General features: G+C 49.0%; 1 protein-coding gene across 6 annotated transcripts; it reads left to right on the forward strand.

Moving 5' to 3' along the window:
* The first annotated feature begins 895 nt into the window (after positions 1 to 895).
* On the forward strand, positions 896 to 16,512 carry Pprc1 (PPARG related coactivator 1). 6 transcript variants are annotated; one of them, XM_055591575.1, is made up of 14 exons: positions 896 to 1,098; positions 5,838 to 5,972; positions 6,484 to 6,630; positions 6,722 to 6,814; positions 6,941 to 9,800; positions 10,061 to 10,114; positions 11,229 to 11,286; positions 11,977 to 12,047; positions 12,938 to 13,655; positions 15,041 to 15,181; positions 15,290 to 15,356; positions 15,467 to 15,588; positions 15,915 to 16,066; positions 16,257 to 16,512. In XM_055591575.1, exons 1-14 carry the CDS (start codon positions 946 to 948, stop codon positions 16,358 to 16,360), a joined length of 4,875 nt encoding a protein of 1,624 aa, XP_055447550.1. In that variant the 5' UTR covers positions 896 to 945; the 3' UTR covers positions 16,361 to 16,512. The 6 variants fall into 6 exon arrangements, with proteins under 6 accessions (XP_055447550.1, XP_055447552.1, XP_055447551.1 ...); XM_055591577.1 differs by having other exon boundaries at positions 15,296 to 15,356; XM_055591576.1 differs by having other exon boundaries at positions 11,980 to 12,047.
* Positions 16,513 to 19,253: the final 2,741 nt, after the last annotated feature.

Genomic DNA, 19,253 nt, shown 5'->3' on the forward strand with positions numbered 1-19,253 from the left:
TATTGGTGTTTGTATGCTACTTGACAAGGGTGCTAGATCTTCTGAAAGAGCAGCAAGTAATCATAATCGCTGCGCATTCTCGCCAGCCCCTCAAATAACCTAAGGTTATTTAGTTTTGTAATAACGTTTTATAATAATAATGTTGTTTAAAAAACAGAAAAATATGACGAATGAATGAACAGTAAAGATAGAAATGAAGTGGAAAAATACAGAAAAGGAGCGTGGCCTGCGAGGATAATCAGAAAAGCTTTCCTACATTAAAACATGCTTGAAGGCTATTTTGAGGTTAGAGGTTCCATGCAGAGAAACAAAGACAAAAAGAATACTTGTTTTTGGGGATGGCAAGGATTTCTGGAGCAGTAGGAAAGGAGCTTGCTAGAGAGAGACCAACGTAGGTTTCTGAGTAACTGTAGGGAACATGTGAAAATGCGGTATTTTAAGAGAAAAATTTGCACTAGTGCCGCAGTATGAGATTAGGTAAGGGTTAGTGTCTAGACTGCGAGTGTCCACTTGGGGGTGCTGTTTCAAGACAGCGGCCGACTTGAATTAAGGTGAGAGGAAAGAAAGTACAGCAGGTAGAACGTCAAACAAAGAAAGGGGTCTAACATTTGGACAAATTAACACAAATAAAGTGATACGCAAATGTTAACTCTCTTCCTTACTACTGCGCACTCAGCAACTCAGTCTCCGACAGTGCCACAAAACAGCCCTACAATACGCCCACAGCTCCTACAGCTAGTCTTCCTTCAGAGACTACTATTCCCAGAAACCCTCGAGGGAGGTCAGGGTCCCCGTCCTCTTCCAGGGTGGGAAAGTGACTCGCTGCATGGCCTTCTGGGATTCGTAGTCTTGCAGTGTCCTTCGGGAGATGTAGTTCCCTTCCTATAATCGGCTGGGCGAGGCGGCGCCGGCGATCAGAACAGCGCTGGGTGTTCAGGGGCCAAGATGGCGGCGCGCCGGGGACGGAGAGACCGAGTCGCGCCGCCTCCGACTGGGGACCCGGGTCCTGACCCTGGCGGTGGAGTTCGCGGCGGCGGTTGGGCGAGTCGGAGTCAAGCGTCGCATGGGACCGCGGGCGCCGTGAGCGGCGCGGAGCAGGTGAGAGGGTGGCCGGCGGCCCGCGGCTGGCAGCAAAGCGGCGTGTGCCGGGCGGTGACACGTGGACGCCGCGGGAAAGAGAGGAAGCACTTGTGTGCCGGCGCTGCGGGAGCTGGGGAGGGCTCGGAGGACCCAAGTCGTTTGCTGGGGCTACGCCAGCAGAGGCAGGAGCCCTGCGGCGATTCCTGGGGGACGCCGGAGGGACCGTGTCCGGCGTCGGAAACGTGGCCCGCTGGGGCGTCAGGGACTCGGGATGGGAGTTGAAGGATGCGGAGGAGAGCCCCACCAGCTTGGCGCCGTAGTTCCTTTTTCGGAGCACGTGGGGTGTGGGGGGACAATTTCCCGGGAGAACTTGTCTGGCTCCCCCTCCCCCTAGGCGGCGCGGGCGCCCACGTGGGTAGGGCTTGCCGGCGGGGCGGGGGGAGCGCGGGGCGCGGGTCCACGTGGGGGCGGGGAAGGATGTCCACGTGGCTCCTGTCCCAGGCTGTCGGGCATCTAGTATCCGCGCTGGAGCCGCACTGCCGGGAACTGGGTGTGTCTCGGCCGCTCCCGCCATCTCTGGCTGCTGCTGGGGAGCCTCCGGCCTGGAGGTAGGTAGAGGCTGCTGGAGAGAACTTTGCTGAGAGCCTTAGGAGTTTCCCCTCTTGCGTGCGCCTACAACGCCTTCCGTCGGCAGATGGTGAACTTTCCAGATGTTCTCAGAGTCAGGGTGTGAGGCGAGGGTTAGAGCTGAGGCTGAAGGGCTGTGGAGGCATGAGTTCGTGGAGGCTTCGGTCCGACCGGCCTGGAGTGGGATGTGAGTCACAGACACTGGCGTTTTGGTTGCCTTCAGCCCTTCATGTGATTCAAGGGTCATGGGAGGGTCAATTTACCTGGGACTAGTTAATTTTTTCGCCTTACTTTTTCTCTAGCATCTCTTTGGGAGGAGATAGTTAAGGCATGCTCTGGTGAATTCACGGACACAACCGAATGAGTTGTGTCTGTGAGGCTTTCTGCAATTTTTGGTGAAGATATGGAAAGTTGGAGGTGGTTTGATAACTATTCAACCTTAGTTGAACATTTAATTGGTCAGGAAGAGCTCTTTGTGCTGAGATTGTGTGTCCCCTTTAGCTCTCCTTATTTGAGTGTTTTTATCCTACTGGACTTCTGAAAATGCTTGGGTGGCAGTGAAGTGAGCAGGAATTAGTTGCATTCTTGAAGCAGTTTGAGCAGAGTCCTTGACAGCAACCCTTATAGGAGGTGAAAGTTGGGTTGCAGGCTTCACAGTGACACTAGGTCCTCCAAAACAGGAGAGAATGACTTTGGCATCAGCCACCCTTTTCTTCCAGCTTTTCGTTCACATCTTCTGTGGCCAGTGTTCACCATCACCATCTGGGAGAAAGAGCTCTCATGTAAGTCACATGGTCAGTCAACCCAGTCCTTGTCTAGGTGTCATATGTTTAAGTACAGATGTGTTTCTGGGCCATGCAAATGTGATCCCTGCAGTCTCTTAAGTTTAAATAATGGTAGGTGAGACAGAAGGAAAGTGCAGGCTATTTGGGGTTAGGTAGTCATCAATAATCTAACTCAAAGAGTCTGTAAATGGAAGAGACATTTTAAATTGAGACACCTTCCCCCCCTCCCCCCAAGACTGAACTGTGAAAAACTTTTTGTGTGTGTGAAGAACAAAGTCAAGGCTTATGGGAAGAGAGGCCAGCAGAAGGTTGGGATGGGAGAGGACAAGCTGAAGAGGCTGGCAGCAATACCAGAACATAAGGAGTTCTAAGGAGTTTTAAGTCCAGTGCTAAGAAGCAGTAAGATTCCATTGAAGGGATTTTTATTTTATTTTTTGCTTTTCTGTGTAGTTCTGGCTGTCATAGAACTCACTCTGTAGACTAGGCTGGCCTTGAACTCAGAGGTGCACCTGTTTCTGCCTCCTAAGTGATGGGATTAAAGAAGGCAACGCATGCCTTTTGAAGGGATTTATGATGGTCTTAGGAATTAACTAGTTCCCTGTTTTGTTTTGTTGTTGTTGTCATTGCTCCTGCCACAAATATATTTTAAACTATCTAGAAACATTAAAAAAAAAAAGTTTCTGGGCTGGGCGTACAGGTAGGAGAATTTATCCTTAAATCAAGAATTTAAGGATAGCTTTGGTTATGTAGCAAGTGCAAGACCAGCCTGGGCTACATGAGACTAAAATTAAAGTTGGCTTTGAACAATTTTGGATGAGCAAAGTTGACGAGAGAGGCAGTTGCGGTCGTTGGAGTTAATAGTGGCCAGCTCACTTTTGGCTTGGACTTACTTAGCCTTTGGATGCTCTTGACCCCATGGAGGATTGTGAAGTGTATGGATGAAGTCATGTAAAGGGAGGCACATGTTTCTGTGTTGGCCTCCAGCACCTGCTGAAGTAGAGATGAGTGGTTTATAGAGCTGGACCGGTCTGGCCTACTTGCTGGGCTGTAGAAGGAGGAGGCGGGGCAGCTAAAGATGCAGGCTACTTGCTCACCTATGACTGTTTGCTGAGCCAGGCGCTATTCAGCTTCTGGTTGTAATTACAGGATTGTGAAGACCTGGATGGGAGGGGTTAGTCCTTCAAACTGCTGCCTTTTCAGTTTATCTCTGGGCCTAGACTCCTGAAGTGTCTGTAAACCAGCCCTTCCTCTCCCTGGGCCCTGCAACTCCACCTTTTAAAAGGATTGGGTGCGTGGGGAGATGTAGGCACGCCTGTTGCTTTTTCTTTTGGAAGAGTCCAAGTGCTCCATTTATTTCCCTTGGTGGCAGGAGGCAGTCTAGTCTGGTTTGTCTGTTTGATTCTGTTCTCAGGCCTTTACACCACGCTTCCCAGAGCAGATATGCGCAGCTGGGGCTCTGGCCCCACCAGTTCCATTTTGGGCCTTGCCCGTGCCCTGCCTATGACACTTGACAGGTCTGGGCGGGTCCTGCCTCATGACCAAGCTAAAGATACTGCTAGTTTACAGATGTGTAACAGGTGGGGCCTCTGCATCTGTGGACTCAAGCTTTCTCTTTAGGAGGGGTGGTGAAGAGACTTCCCTTAGAACTACCATTGACATTGTGGCTCACCATTGGGCCTAGAGGTGTAGCTCAATTGTAGCCTCTTAGAGTGGGTTTTGTCTCCAGCATTAAAGAAGAAAAGGGAGTATGAATATTAGTTGTATAGAAGACATTGTAAGGCTTAATGGGTAACGGGAATATAGGCATATATAATCCTCTGTGTTGCACAGAGTAATAGAAATGAATACGATCCTGAGAATTATTTGCCACAGGAATTGGGAATCTGTTATTTTCTTCTTTTAAAAAGTAATTGTTTATTGCATTTTTAATTTACTTGTGTTTATGAGACAGTCTCACTAGGTAGTTCTGACTGGTCTGGCATTTGCCTTATTGGTCAGGCTTTCCTTGAACTCAGAGGTCTGCCTCTCCTGCCTACTAAGTGCTGGGATTAAAGAATTTCAGTGCCAGGTTTGTTTGTTTATTTGTTTGTTAGGATTAAAGGCTTAAACCATTACATTGTTTGATGTGTGGTGTGGTTAGGGGCCCTTGTGTACCTTGTGTACTGGGTGTGTGGACGAGTGCAACTGGAAGGAATCAATCCTCTCTGCCTGGTGAGTTCCGAGGACTGAACTGAGAAGCTAAGCATCTCTGTGGCCCAGGTTATGTTCTGGGTTTGACAGGATAGGCAGGATGTGATTGTCAGGAGGTTGAAAGATTAAGAAAAATGTTCAAGCTGTTTTGAGTGGAGACCAACATGGAATAGGGAAGCCCAAGAAATCCTCTTGAAAGAAGGTATGGGCTGGTTGTGGTAGCACACACAGATAGGATTTGCTGAAGGAGGTGGGGGCAGGAGGATCAGGAGTTTGAGGCCATCCTGGGTTGCACATTTTTGGGGCTGGAGAAATGGCTCAGAGGTTAAGAGCACTGGCTGCTCTTGCAGAGGTCCTGAGTTTGATTTCAGCAACCACATGGTGGCTCACAACCATCTATAGTGAGATCTGGTGCCCTCTTCTGGTATACAGGTACACATGTAGTCAGAACACTGTGTACATAATAAATAAATCTTAAGGAAGAAAGAAAGGAAGGTTGGAGCTCAGTACAGAACAGAGGCCTGAGGTGAACTTGGTGTGGGTCATGGTTTGGAGCTTACCTGCCTCTTGGCTGAGCCTTTTCTTGGTAAGCCCTTTCATCTGGTACTTTCCCGCTGACAGTGATGTCACTTGTATCTGTCTCTCTTTCTGTTCTTTTTTTTTTTTTTTTCTAGGCAGGGTTTCTCTGTTTATTCACCACATCCGGCTTCTGTTATTTATTTTGAAACAGGGTTTCTCTCTGTAGCCCTGGCTATGCTGGAACTCCCTCTGTAGACCAGGCTGGCCTTGAACTCAAATATGCCACCTGCCTCTGCCTCTAGTGCTGCAATGAAAGGCGTACCACACCACCGCCCAGCAGCAGATGACTTATTTTTTTTATTAAATTATTTCAAATTTATTTTTATGTATGAGTGCTCTAGCTGCATGTATACCTGCATGCCAGAAGAGGACAGCAGGTCACATTATATAGACAGTTGCCACCATGGTGGCAAATGCTGTTGAAGCCCATTGGTAGAGGGCTGGATACCTGATTTTAATGGAATTATCAATTAGCTGCCCTCCAGAGAACTTGGGTCTTTCTGACTCAACTTCGATCTTTTGCCGTAGGTCCATGAGGAGGGGAATGACTCTAGCTTTGTCAACCTTTCTCGACAGGGCCCATCTCTAAAGGAGAAAGACCTGGACATGGAGGAGCTGATATTGCAGGATGAGACACTACTGGAGACCATGCAGAGCTACATGGATGCCTCCCTCATGTCCCTCATTGAGGACTTCGGGAGTCTTGGCGAGGTGAGCTGGGCAGAGCTTGGGGTTCTTCAGACAGCATTTTTACATGGTGTGTTCTGTCTTAGGCTATCAAATGCCCAACCTAAGTCCTTGGAGGGTGTTTCTGTGTGCGGGTGGGTTAGACTGCAGACTGAGAGTATGGCCTATGAAGGAGGCCTTCACTTAGGACTGTGCTCTAGAGCTTATTCTCCTATCCGGTTCTCTGACCTACATGTCCAGGGGTTCTGGTCACTGCTTTTGAGTCTTAATTCCAATATAGCCCAGTATGGTTTCCTTCCTGAGCATCTTCCATCTCACTTGAATGTATAAGAGTGTGAAACCCACACTTATGACTCAGTCTAACAGGTCTTTGTTAGCACTAGAATTGGCTGGATAGTAAGACTGGAGCCCATGCTACCTCTTGTTCAGAGCCGCCTTTCGAGTGTGGGAGATGAGTTCTCCTGGCATTTAGTTCTTCTTATGGCCTAGTAGTTTATTGGAGATCTGGGGGGACCCTCTTGTCTTTTTGGAGCAGAGCAGGTTATCTCTGGAGGACCAGAATGAAATGTCGCTGCTCACAGCTCTGACGGAGATATTGGACAATGCAGATTCTGAGAACCTTTCCCCATTTGACAGCATTCCTGATTCAGAGCTGCTTGCGTCTCCTCGGGAGAGCTCCTCTGTGAGTATGGGATGGGGGAGGACTGTAGGGCCACTGTGAGCCTGTTCATATAGCTCTGCACAGACTGATTTGGGGTCTCTCTTTCTCTTAGCTACACAAGCTACTCACTCTTTCTCGGACACCCCCAGAACGTGACCTCATCACCCCAGTTGACCCTTTGGGGCCCAGCACAGGCAGTAGTAGGGTGAGTGGGGTAAGCCTGACCTGGGGACCCTCATGAGCTCACAGATGGGGGGTCGTAGCTAGATAGGGACGGTCTGGAAAGCGCTTCTTAAGGAATGCCTCCTGAATCTTCTCTTCTTTCCTGCAGGTTGAGATGCCCCTTGCAGATTCTGCTTGGGACTTGTCTCCACCTCCTTTCTTAGAGACTTCTTCCCCTAAGCTGCCTAGCTGGAGATCCTCACGAGCAAGACCTCGATGGGGTCAGTCCCCTCCTCCCCAGCAGCGCAGTGATGGAGAAGAAGAGGAGGAGGTCACCAGCTTCAGTGGTCAGATGCTTGCTGAGGAACTGGATAACTCGGTGAACATCGTGGACTTCCCCATGCACCTAGCGTGCCCTGAGGAAGAAGACACGTCAGCAGCAGCAAAGGTGGCAGCACCAGCACTTGGGGATGAGAGCATCTCCTCCTTGAGTGAACTGGTACGGGCTATGCATCCATACTGCTTGCCCAACCTCACCCAGTTGGCATCTCTTGAGGGTGAGCTTCAGGAACAAGCTGATGATTTGCCGCTGCCTGAGGGTTGTGTGGTGCTGGAGATCGTGGGCCAGGCAGCCACAGCCGGGGATGACCTGGAGATTCCAGTTGTGGTGCGGCAGATCCCTTCTGGGTCCCAGTCTGTGCTCCTAGATGAGTCTGCAGGGACCAGTCCTGCCTTGCAGCTACTCATGCCCACCATGGAGCCTGGGTCAGAAGCTCCCGTGCCTGAGGTTGCTCCTGGCCCTGATCAAGAAGAATTCTCTCTGAACTCTGCCTCCTTATTGGAACCCAAGGAAATCATGGAGTCGTTGGCACCCAGGGAACCTCAGAACCCACCGGCCAGTGCAATTCAGGGTTCTCAGAGAATTCCCAGAAAGGGCAGAAAGAAGAGGAGCAAGGGGCAGCCAGCAGCCTGTTTAGAAAGCTATACCAGGAAGCTGAGATCATCTTCTCGTGGACAGTCTACTGTGGCTACAGAGGGGAACTCTCAGGCAGGCAACTCCCAGAAACAGCCTCAGGAAGAACTTCAGAGAGAGGCTGGGGCTCCTCAGAGCAGGGGAAAGCCACGGGCTTGGGCTCGGGCATGGGCAGCTGCCTTGGAAAAGACTGGGTCAGAGAACCTACAGAGAAGTGCAGGACCGGATGATAGTCCTGCTGTAGAAGATGCTCTAGATCTCTGTCCTAAACTGGTGGAGGCTGGTCAAGCCAACTCCATGCTCTCATCAAATGACTCTGCCCAAGCTGACCCCATGCCTGTTGTCTCTGTTGAAGCTGATTCCACTGCAGTTGACCATGCTGATGCTATACCTGTTGACCAGGCTTCAACTAGTACAGAGTTGGTTGGTCCTCTCCCAGTAGGACCAGTGCCGACTGGCCCAGTTGAGATTGACAGGACAGGAATTGAACCTGCAGTGACTATTCCTACTTCAGATAACTTGTCTCCAACTGCTGCTGTTCCAGCTAACACAGTGGCAGTTGGTGCTATTCCAAATGACCTGGCTCCAGTAGATCCTGTGCTAGTTAAGTCCAGACCAACTGACCCTAGACGTGCTGCAATAGCAGCAGCTCAGGGGGCTCGTCCTTCCCTAGAGCCCTCAGACCAACCAAAGGTCATCACCTCTGAAGTCAAGGGTGCTGTGGGTCCTCTGAAGGTGGAAAGTAGTACCAGTGCTACAGCTCAAGAAGCCAGACCTCGGCCTCTTAGCCTGTCTGAGTACCGTCAGCGAAGGCAGCAGCGGCCAACAGAGGCAGAAGACCGGAATTCTCAGCCCCCAGCTGGCAAGTGGCCTAGTCTCCCAGAGACCCCCAAAGGGCTAGCAGATATTCCTTGTCTTGTTCCACCAGCCCCAGCCAAGAAGATAGCTCCACAGAGAAACCCTGTAGCTGTGCCAGAGACTTGTTCCGTGTCTGTGGGCTCCAGTCCTGCTTCCCCTAGTCCTGAGCCATCTGCAAGCAAACTTATGGTTTCAACTCAACCTGAGCAGGTGCCATCTCTTGAGATGCCACTTCCAGCTAGACCACCCCCTCCTACTTTGCACTCTGTGTCTTCTGCTGGGCCCATCCTTCCCACAGTGCCCGCTCCTTTGCCTTTCCCTCCAGGCATACCTCCTCTGCTTTCCCTTCCTTCAAGTGGCCACGGGGTCCCCAGTGTGCCTCCACCTCCCTTGCAACCTCCTGGACTTCCAGTGTCAATGAGACAAATACCACCTGATTCCTATGCTCACTATGCCCCTGTGCCCCCCTGGCCTTGTTATCCCTCTGTGTCCCCTTCTGGCTATCCTTGTCTGCCCCCACCACCAGCGATGCCCATGGTATCTGGTACTCCCGTTACCTATGCTGTACCTCCATCTTGCAATGTGCCTTGGGTACCCCCTCCTGCACCGGTTTCACCTTACAGCTCCAGCTGTGCCTATGGGCCCCTGGGGTGGGGCCCAGGGCTGCAACAGACTCCATTCTGGTCTACTGTTTCTCCACCTCCATTGTCTTCAGCCTCTACTGGAAGAGCTGTTCCCCCATCAAATGTGGAACCCAGTAGTAATCCAGCTGGTCCTCCTGAAGATGTGCTTCCTGTGCCAGTGACTCCTTCCCTAAGTTCTGGGCCGGCCAGCCCCATCGCTCCACCGCTAGAGCCTACAAAGCCAGAGGTTCAGCCAGTGCCTGTATCTCCAGAACCGAAACACAAAGTGTCCACCCTGGTACAAAGTCCTCAGAACAAGACTTCTCCAAGTCTGTCTGCTGAGTGTGTAGCTGTTGTGGAGTCTAAATCAGAGAGGCTAAAGCCTGAGCCCCAGGAGAACAGACCAAGGGAGAAGACACTCCCTACTGCTGTCAAGGCTGTTCCCATATCAAGGCAGAGCACTGCCGCAAAGCTGCCTGCTGTCCATCCAGCCCGTCTAAGGAAGCTGTCCTTCCTGCCCACCCCACGTACTCGGGGTCCTGAGGATGTGGTGCAGGCATTCATCAGTGAGATTGGTGAGTGACAATGCAGTTAGCATAAGGAGGGTACAGGCATTGGCTGGAGGTGTTGCCCACAGGACAGGGAATAACTTCCACGAGACTGCCCTTGTTGGGTTTCTTGGGGAGTGTTGTTGAGATATGGAGCTCTGGTTTTGAGTCCCTGATGTGCCCTGGTTCATTCACTTCGATGGGCAGGAAGAAGCGAGGGTTTTCTGTGACCTGTTAAGTCAGATGATGAGAGCTAGACTTTAAACCTGTGTTGTTTCCCTTCATAGGGATCGAAGCGTCAGACCTGTCCAGTCTCTTGGAGCAGTTTGAGAAATCAGAAGGTGAGGGAACCTAGGTAGTTTTGTTCCAACTCCAATTTTTGTTTATGCTTCCTCTGGGTTTAGCCTTATAGCAGCTTGAACTGGGATGAAGGGAGGGGCCAGTCTCAACCACCAGAAGAGCCACTTTATGGGTACCTCGAGACAGCATTCCACCTGGGAGAGTAGTCTTAAGCCAAGGACATAAATAAATAAAGGGTAAATAAGGGAGTATATAGGGAGGTGGGGTTGGATGGGGACGTTTTCCACAGGGGAGCAACTCAGTTGAGCTCTGAGAGAAACCCTTCTATATGTAGTATGGAAGGCAGAAAAAAGGGGTATTTCATGGTTCCTATTAGATGTGTTTGGAGCTAGGTGTGGTGGTGCACACCATTAATAAATCCCAGAGGCAGAGGCAGGTGGATCTCTGAGTTCAAGGACAGCCAGGGCTACACAGAGGAACCCAGCTCTAAAAACTAACAAAAAATCCATTTGGAAGACCATAAAGAACATGACTTGCTCAAGGCACGACCCTATGCTAGGTGCTGTGGGGGTTACTGTGTTCTTTTCTGGAGGAGTGCATGGTACTTTTGGGGCAAAGAACCTTCACAGGTGACACTTGAGTTGCTATCAGGTATCTGTAGTCCATGGTAGAGTATAAAACAGTGAGACAAGAAGACTATGTGTTGAGATGTGCTTTCATGGGAGAACCATGCTTAGCCTGTGCCATGGGCCTCAATTCAGCTGCAGGACAAGTCTAAGGTCAGGTGTGGTGTTCACCTTTAATTCCATCACTGGGAAGTAGATCTCTGAGCTCAAGTCCACTCTGGTTTTTATGGTGAGTTCCAGGCCTGCTGGGCTACGTAGTGAAACCTTGTTTCAATATATGGCTAGGCAGATCATGTTGATCTTGATGACTAGGCCCATCAATTTGGACTCTGTCTCAGATTCAGTGGGGAGTGGGTATTTTTGAGCAGAAGAGAAATAGCTAAATGTCTAGGTAGCACTGGAGCTGAGTTCAGCAGGGGTTATGTAGGCAAAGCTGGCTTATTTCTTCTCTGGATGTTAGGATGCACTTCTATGCCACCTCCTCTTGGAACATCTGGTTGGGCTTTTAACTAATATGATTTTTTTACAGCCAAAAAGGAGTGTCCTCCCCCGGCTCCTGCTGACAGCTTGGCTGTAGGAAACTCAGGGTAAGTATGGAGATGTGAGCGAGTTACCCTACAGCTGTTGGTCAGCAGCCGGCCAGCACTCCAGGACTTCCAACTGGACACCTTTGTGGCAGGAATGTTCATCGAGTAGTGTCTTCCCCCATTTTCCTGTCCCCTTTTCTGTTATCGCCAGATGCTATCTTGGGTAATAAGTTGGGGGAGGGTATGTACAATTAGGAATTCAAATGCCTTGGAGGTGCCTCTTATGTTTTTGGCAAATTATGTCTTCGAGATTTCTTCCCTTCCATTATTAGACTTCAGGTTTGTTCAGTGCTGATGATAAGGTCACTTAAAGCAGGGGGGAAGTAGTTAGGGCTTCCCCTAACTCCATAGAAGGCCTAGGCCTTGTTTCTTGCATTCCTGATCTAAGCATGTTTCACGCTGGTTTCAGTTAGATTTGAGCTTGGAAGGCAACGATCCTGATGAAGAAGGGGGTGCGGGGTGGTGCACAGGGTCATTTTATTGAGGGTCCTAGCCAGCCTTCTGAAATTCGGCAGAATTGAGTAGGTCCAATCTATAGCTCGGTCACTATGTCCCTTCTGTGCTAGAAGACTGTGGGGTCAGTTTGGGCATCCCGTTTATTTTTCTATGTACCTTCTATTGCTTTTTGAGGAAAGCAGATGTCTAAGATATTGAGGCAATGAACCAGGCTTTCCCTTTTCCCCCTGCCAGCAGCATTGACACTCCCCAGGAGAAGAGGCCCCTAGACCGGTTACAAGCCCCAGAACTGGCCAACGTGGCAGGTGGGTTCAGGTTGAACTCTGGCTCTTAGTGTGTGCAGCACATACGCAGCACCTGCTGTCTGTACATCAGGTGTGTGTAGGCATTGGGGTACAGACATCTCATCTCCATTTTTGTGTTCATGGTCAAGGGGGCAGATGTGCGTACAGATGAACATGTGGATTCAGAGGTGGTTTATTCAGGAGGATGTGAGGGGCCAGTAAGGGGAGGGTTATAGAGAATGTTGTCCCTGAGCTGATGCTTGGGAATAGTCACTGCTGTCAGTCAGGTGGTAGCTTTTAGGGATGAGTGGAGCACTGACTGAGCTGCAGAAGCAGTCAGCTTGTTACATTTTGCAGCTCTGTAAGTGGTTTGGTTTGACCAGGAGAGTAGAGGCCAATTAGGGCAGTGGACAGAGCAAAACCAAGAGTTAGGACTACAGTCATTAAACAATAGGGCAGATTATGGGAACTTGGAATGCCATGTTAAGCTTCTTGAACATCATATATATGTATTGAAGAAAAAAACTAAAAAAGCATTATCATGTTGGTTTTTGGATCGTTTGTCTAACAGGAATCTAGATAATAGGGATGGAGCCGGAAAGGAAGTGGGTAAGTTTATGGCATTAGTTTAGGCAAGACGCAACCTAGACATTAGGAAACGCTAGGTGCAGGGTTGGGTTTAAACATGAGAATGATTAGGTACATTAGAAGGACCTAGTCACTAGGTAGGTTCAGGGAGTGGAGTGGGTGACCGTAGATCCGGATGGCTTGTAGTTGAAGCAGCGAGAGGAGTTGGGCTGTTGCTGATGTTCAGTACACTTTGAGAAGTGGGCTCTCAAGCCTGAGTACACAGAACCTGGAGTATAGAACTGGCTCTCACCCTGCTATCTCCATCCTCCCTCCCCCCACAGGGCTCACCCCTCCAGCTACCCCTCCCCACCAGTTATGGAAGCCCCTGGCTGCTGTCTCCCTGTTGGCCAAAGCCAAATCTCCTAAATCTACCGCCCAGGAGGGAACCCTGAAGCTTGAAGGAGTTACAGAGGCCAAACATCCAGCTGCAGCCTGCCTCCAAGAAGGCGTCCATGGCCCTAGTCCAGTCCATGTGGGCTCTGGGGACCATGACTATTGTGTCCGAAGCAGGACACCCCCAAAAAAGATGCCTGCCCTAGTCATTCCAGAGGTGGGCTCCCGATGGAATGTCAAGCGCCATCAGGACATCACCATCAAACCTGTATTGTCATTGGGCCCAGCTGCTCCCCTACTTCCATGCACAACTACTTCCCAGGAGCCACTTGACCACAGGACTAGCAATGAGCAGGCAGATCCTTCAGCGCCTTGTCTTGCCCCGTCCACCTTGCTGTCTCCTGAGGCCTCACCCTGCCGGAATGACACGAACACTAGGACTCCCTCTGAGCCCCCGGGCAAGCAGCGGTCAATGCGCTGTTACCGAAAAGCCTGCAGATCAGTCAGCCCCCCAAGTCGGGGCTGGCAGGGCCGCCGTGGCTGCAGCAGCCGTTCTGTCAGCTCTGGGTCCGACCGGACCAGTGAAGCATCCTCTTCTTCATCGGTGTCTTCCTCATCCCGGTCCCGGTCCAGGTCCCTCTCCCCCCCCCACAAGAGGTGGCGAAGGTGAGCTTTGATGGCCTGTTAGATTCTTTCCATTTCAGAAGCTCGTGAATTGTTTTGTGGTTTTCTTTAAAAAGGTTGTGGATTAACTCATATGCTTTCAGTCACTATGGCAGAAGGTTTCTGTCTTTGGCTTTTGTCTTTCTTATTTTTGAAATGTTGGAGGCAAGCTGTGGGATTATCCTGTGTTGGAGGCTGGGAAATTTCTGCAGTTTTCTGCTTCTTTGAGATGTGCCTTGGGTAGACTGTTAGGTCTTGACTGATTATCTCATATTATTATCATCAGTGCCTGTACACCATTTTCTTGGTGTTAATTCAGGATAGTGGGGTAACCTGAAGTGCTGGTAAGATGGCTCAGTAGGTAAAGATGCATGCTACTGGGTTTGGTGATCTGAGTGTGATTCTGGTACCACATGGTGGAATGAGAGAAACACAATTCTTGAAAGTTGTCCTCTGACCTCTGCATGCTGTGGCACACATACACACACATGATACATGAATGTAAAAAAAGGAAAAGATCTCTTGTCAGGTGGTGCTATGGTTGTAGTTCAGTTAGTACAGTGCCTCCCTAGCATGTGTGAAAATCTGGATTTGATTCTCAGCAAGTGCCACATAAACTCGACATGTCTTAAATACCTATAATCCTAGCAATGAGGAAATGGAGGCTGAAGGATCATGGGTTATATTATCCTTGGCTACATAGAGTTTGGGGCCAGTCTGGGATATATGAGACGCTATCTCAAAAAAACATTGTATTTTAACACTGATGTCTATCTTCCGAAAGGCTGTGAACAGTAGTCTCTTGCCTTGGATACTGTGTTCCTTTGAGATAGGAACAGTTAGAACTCAGACTCTGGTACCCACCAGCGAGCGCTTTCGATAGAGTAGCTGCCAAAGCTAGCATAAGCTGGCCCCCCATCTCCTGACTCTCCCTGAATTTCCTCTCTATTCCACTGGTTTCCCATTTTGAGTGGTGTGGAAAGCATGCAGCAATTAAAGCTCAGTAGTAATAGAACTTTGTCAAGTGTGTGGAAGGCCTAGGTATAATCCTCAGCACCACAAGAAAGAACTTCATGTTGGGCATGCTAGCACAGTCCTAGTGCTGGCAAGGCAGAGGCAGGGGAATCCCATGTTCCAGAGCCAGCTTGGCTGTGTACCTAGGCCCCATCTTAAGGAAAAGAGTAAGAAGATTTTCATGTAAAACTTGATATATCTAAAATTTTATGAATGGTCTCCCATTTGTTATCTGCAATGAAAACTTTCTGAACCTCTTCTGCTCTCCTTTATCTTTGGTCCTGAGCTTCCTGACAGGGAGGCAGCTCTGAGCCTGGCTAAGGTAGTGGAACATGTCTGCACCATTCCTGTCATTCCTGTGCCCTTTATTCCAGGTCCAGCTGCAGTTCCTCTGGACGTTCCAGAAGGTGTTCATCCTCTTCCTCCTCTTCCTCCTCTTCCTCGTCCTCATCATCCAGTTCCAGAAGCCGCTCTCCCTCCCTGTCCCCTCGCAGGAGAAGTGACCGGAGGCGGCGGTGAGCATGAGCATGTGTTGGAGGGTAGTGTATCTAGGGTGCAGGGCAGGTGCCTGAGATTTCTGAGTCTTGACTTGTGTGTGGGGCTGATGGTACCTCTCTTGCCAGGTACAGCTCTTACCGTGCAAATGACCATTACCAAAGGCAGAGAGTACTACAGAAGGAGCGTGCAATAGTGAGTACAGAAGCAGGTCATGGGAGGGTCCCTACCCTGTGCCTTGTGCTCAGAATCCATCAACAGCCGCAGCTCTGGTTCCTAGAGGGTCACTTTCCTTTATCTAACAGGAAGAAAGAAGGGTGGTCTTCATTGGGAAGATACCTGGCCGCATGACTCGGTCAGAGCTGAAGCAGAGGTTCTCTGTTTTTGGAGAGATTGAGGAGTGCACCATTCATTTTCGAGTTCAGGGGTAAGTTTTAAAGTTCAGGCGTTCTTTCTGTTAAATTCTTTTTTACTTTTTGTTTTTTGAGACAGGGCTTCTCTGTGTTGCCCAGGCTAGCCTCAAACTCACAGAGATCCACCTGTTCCTGCCTCCCAACTGCTGGGATTAAAGGCATGCACTGCCACACCTGGCTCTGTTAAATTCGTATACCTTGATGCTTCTCTGTCTTTCCTGTGTTTTATTGTGCCGGGGCCTGTGTGGAGTCACCTTGTTTTTACATTGAGAGGGACATAGCTCTGTACTCTGGGGTCTTCTCCATGACCTGTGCGCAAATGGCTTACTCTCCCCACTAGTGACAACTATGGTTTCGTCACTTACCGTTATGCTGAAGAAGCGTTTGCAGCCATTGAGAGTGGCCACAAATTGCGGCAGGCAGATGAGCAGCCTTTTGATCTCTGCTTTGGGGGCCGCAGGCAGTTCTGCAAGAGGAGTTACTCTGATCTTGGTGAGTTATGAAGGCTTTTTAGGCTTTGAGGTATGGCATCCAGTTTCCGGAGAACTTTGGGAGTGAAGCTAGACACTTGCCATACAAAGAACCTAAAGGGTGGGCTGAGAGGGAAGGTTCTCCTACATCTCTTCACAGAAGGGCAGGCGTGCTCAGAGACAGTAATGTTTGTCCCTCTCTGCTTCGGTAGACTCCAACCGGGAAGACTTCGATCCTGCCCCTGTGAAGAGCAAATTCGATTCTCTTGACTTTGATACATTGTTAAAACAGGCCCAGAAGAACCTGAGGAGGTAACCCTGGGCACTCCTCCCCTACCCATTTTCTCTGGAGGTGCCCAACCTCCTCTAACCCCCCTCCCCCACTCTAGGGGTGAGAGCTGCTAGTGTGGAAATGACTGTTTTATAAGGAAATGGAAAAAAGTTAAATAAAAATGTATTAAATCGGGATTTTTATGTGTTTTTTTGTTTTGTTTTGTTTTTTGTTTCTAATAACATGTATTGAACAAACTAACATGCATTTCTATAGAAGGTGGGTCTGAGGGGAATACCTAATAAACATGAACTTAGAGCTCCAGCTGTTGTGCTTCTTCCTGTGTGCTATCGTCGAGTCTTCAATATTTCTCTGAACACAGTCAGGGCCATGCTTGCCTACACTGGTTAGCTGTAAAATTGGCTTTAACTTGGCTACTCAGGTAAAATAAGTCAAAAGGGAGAAAAATACTCAGATTTCAAAGATGTCCGATCCACTTAATTTCTATTTTGGCAGTCTCTTGTATCCTAGCCTGTCTCTAGATGACTAGCTGAAGGTGACTTTGAGCCTCTGATCCTCTGTCTCCCAAATGCTAGGATTACAGGCATGTGCTACTCCATCTGGTTTACATAGTGCTGGAAGTTGAACTAGGAACTTTGTTAGGCAAGCAAGCATTCTACCAGCTGAACTTTTATCCTTAGGCCTATTGTGTGTGTGTGTGTGTGTGTGTGAGAACATATCTATACACAGGTAATAGGTCACCTTCTTAGTGTCATCCTCAAGAATGCTGACCACTTCATTGTCCTGAAGCTCACTGGTTAGGCTAGGCTGGCTTGGCCAGTGAGCCCCGAAGAATCCTTTCTCCACTTGCCCAGCATTAGGATTTCATGTATGGACTACTACATCTGACAGTTTTTATCTCCATATAGGTTCTGGAGAATCATGCTCAGGTCCTTAACATCATTAGACAAGCATTTAAGGCAGCGGACCATCCCTAGTCCTTTATTTTGGCAGTACTAGGGTTTGAATCCAAGGTCTTCAGACATGGGGAAGCAAGAGCTGTACTACTAAGCTAACACAGCCACCTTTTCCTTGTTTTGAATATTGTGTGTGTATATATATGTTCGTGTATAGTGTGTGGAGGTGTGAACCCATGTATGGAGGACAGACCTGTCACGGTTGTCTTGCTCTCCACCTTTGTTTGTTTGTTTGTTTGTTTGAGGCAGGTTTCTCTGTAGCCCTGGCTGTTTTAGAACTGACCTGGTAGACCAGGCTATTCTTGAACTCACAGAGATCCACCTGCCTCTACTCTGAATTGCTGGGGTAAAATGTGGGCACCACTACTGCCTTGTTGAGGTTTTTACTGTATTTGGGACAGGTTCTTGCAATATAGCTGTCCTGGAACTTGCTGTGTGGGCTGTGCTGTCTCTGAGCTCACATTGACCTGCTTGCTTCTGCTGAGATTAAAGATGAGTGTCTCGCACACACACCACCTTTTTTTTTTCACCAAGTTTTTCTGTGTGAAAATCTCGCTGACTTAAACTTGTTTGTAGAGCAGGCTGGCCTCAGAGATCCACCTATCTTTACCTCCTGAGTGCTGGGTTAGAGGCATGTACCGCCACACCAAACCCATTTTAAGATTTTGTTTTGAGACTTACCTGGAAAAAAAATTTTTTTAATTATATCAAATGGGTGCCTGTGGGTGCTACAGAGTCCAGAAGAAGGTGTTGAGTCCCTTGGAGCCTTTGGAAAAGCAGTAAATGCTTCTTCTAACAACTGAGCCATCTCTGCAGGCCCCTTCACCTTTTTTGAGACAAGGTCTCTCTGAATCGAGAGCCTGGATAGTGAGCTGCAGTGTCGCCTGTGCCACACCAGCCTGGGGCTGCCCACCCAAGTCACTCCACTGCTTATACAGCATGCTTCCTCGGCCAGCAGTCACACACCGGGCCATCTGTCTATTCTCTTTGGAGTTTTGTAGAGTTGAGGCTGAACTGAAACCACAGTTCCGCCTTCTCTTCAGTAGCTGCTGCAGGTGAGAGCCACCTGGGCTGCTGCTGGAGATACTTTTGGAACACAGACTCTAGGGGATGGAGTTTTTGTTTTTGTTTTTTCAAGCTAGGGTTTTTTTGTGTAGTCCTGACTGTCTTGGAATTCACTCCGTAGGCCAGGCTCAGATCTGCTTGGTAGGCGTGAGTCACCACTGTCTGATTTAGTGTTTCACACTCAGGGAGAAGTGTTCTTGTTTATTTTTTTTAAGACAGGGTTTCTCCTTGTAGACCAGGATGGCTTCAAACTCAGATCTACCTGCCTTTGTTCAAGATATTTGCCACCAAGCCTGGCAGAAGGGGTTTCAGTGGCAAAGGACCTATGAGAAGCTTAACGTTTGTTGAACATAAAGGTTTCCTAAGTGGGTTTGTTAAGTGTTTCCATTAAGTTCACCGTTTTAACTCGGTGTAACATGAAGTTGCTGTGTATAACCCCGTTTAACCTTCCTTCTTCCTTCGCTTTCGGCGCCATCTTGGCCAAAAGGCAAGTTCACCATTTTAGCTTGATCGCAGTCCAGGCCCTTGAATGATTTTTTTTTTTTTAAGTGCACATGTATAGATAGAAGCATGTCCTCTGGCAAAGGGGAAGGTAATGGTTTTCTTTAGGAGAAAGGAGCGCCTGTTTTGAGGGAAGTAAGGCTGTCCGCAGGAAGTGCAACTTTATTGCTTTCTGAGGGATGACTAATGCGACCTGAAAAGTGACTGATACTGGAGTTGACAGAATTCAGTGCGACTTCTGACTTAACCAGAAAGGATTACTTTTAGGACTATAATGTGTATTCGAGTCACATGACTTTCTCTGGCATAGTGTTCATCCTCTTCGCCCCTTGGAATTGTGCATAGGACAACTGTCTCGTAACCTGGGTATGATTGACAGGCAGTTAGCAATACTA

Source organism: Psammomys obesus, unplaced genomic scaffold (genome assembly GCF_907164565.1).
Source record: "Psammomys obesus unplaced genomic scaffold, mPsaObe1.curated_primary_1811, whole genome shotgun sequence".
In the NCBI taxonomy this organism is placed as follows: Eukaryota; Metazoa; Chordata; class Mammalia; order Rodentia; family Muridae; genus Psammomys; species Psammomys obesus.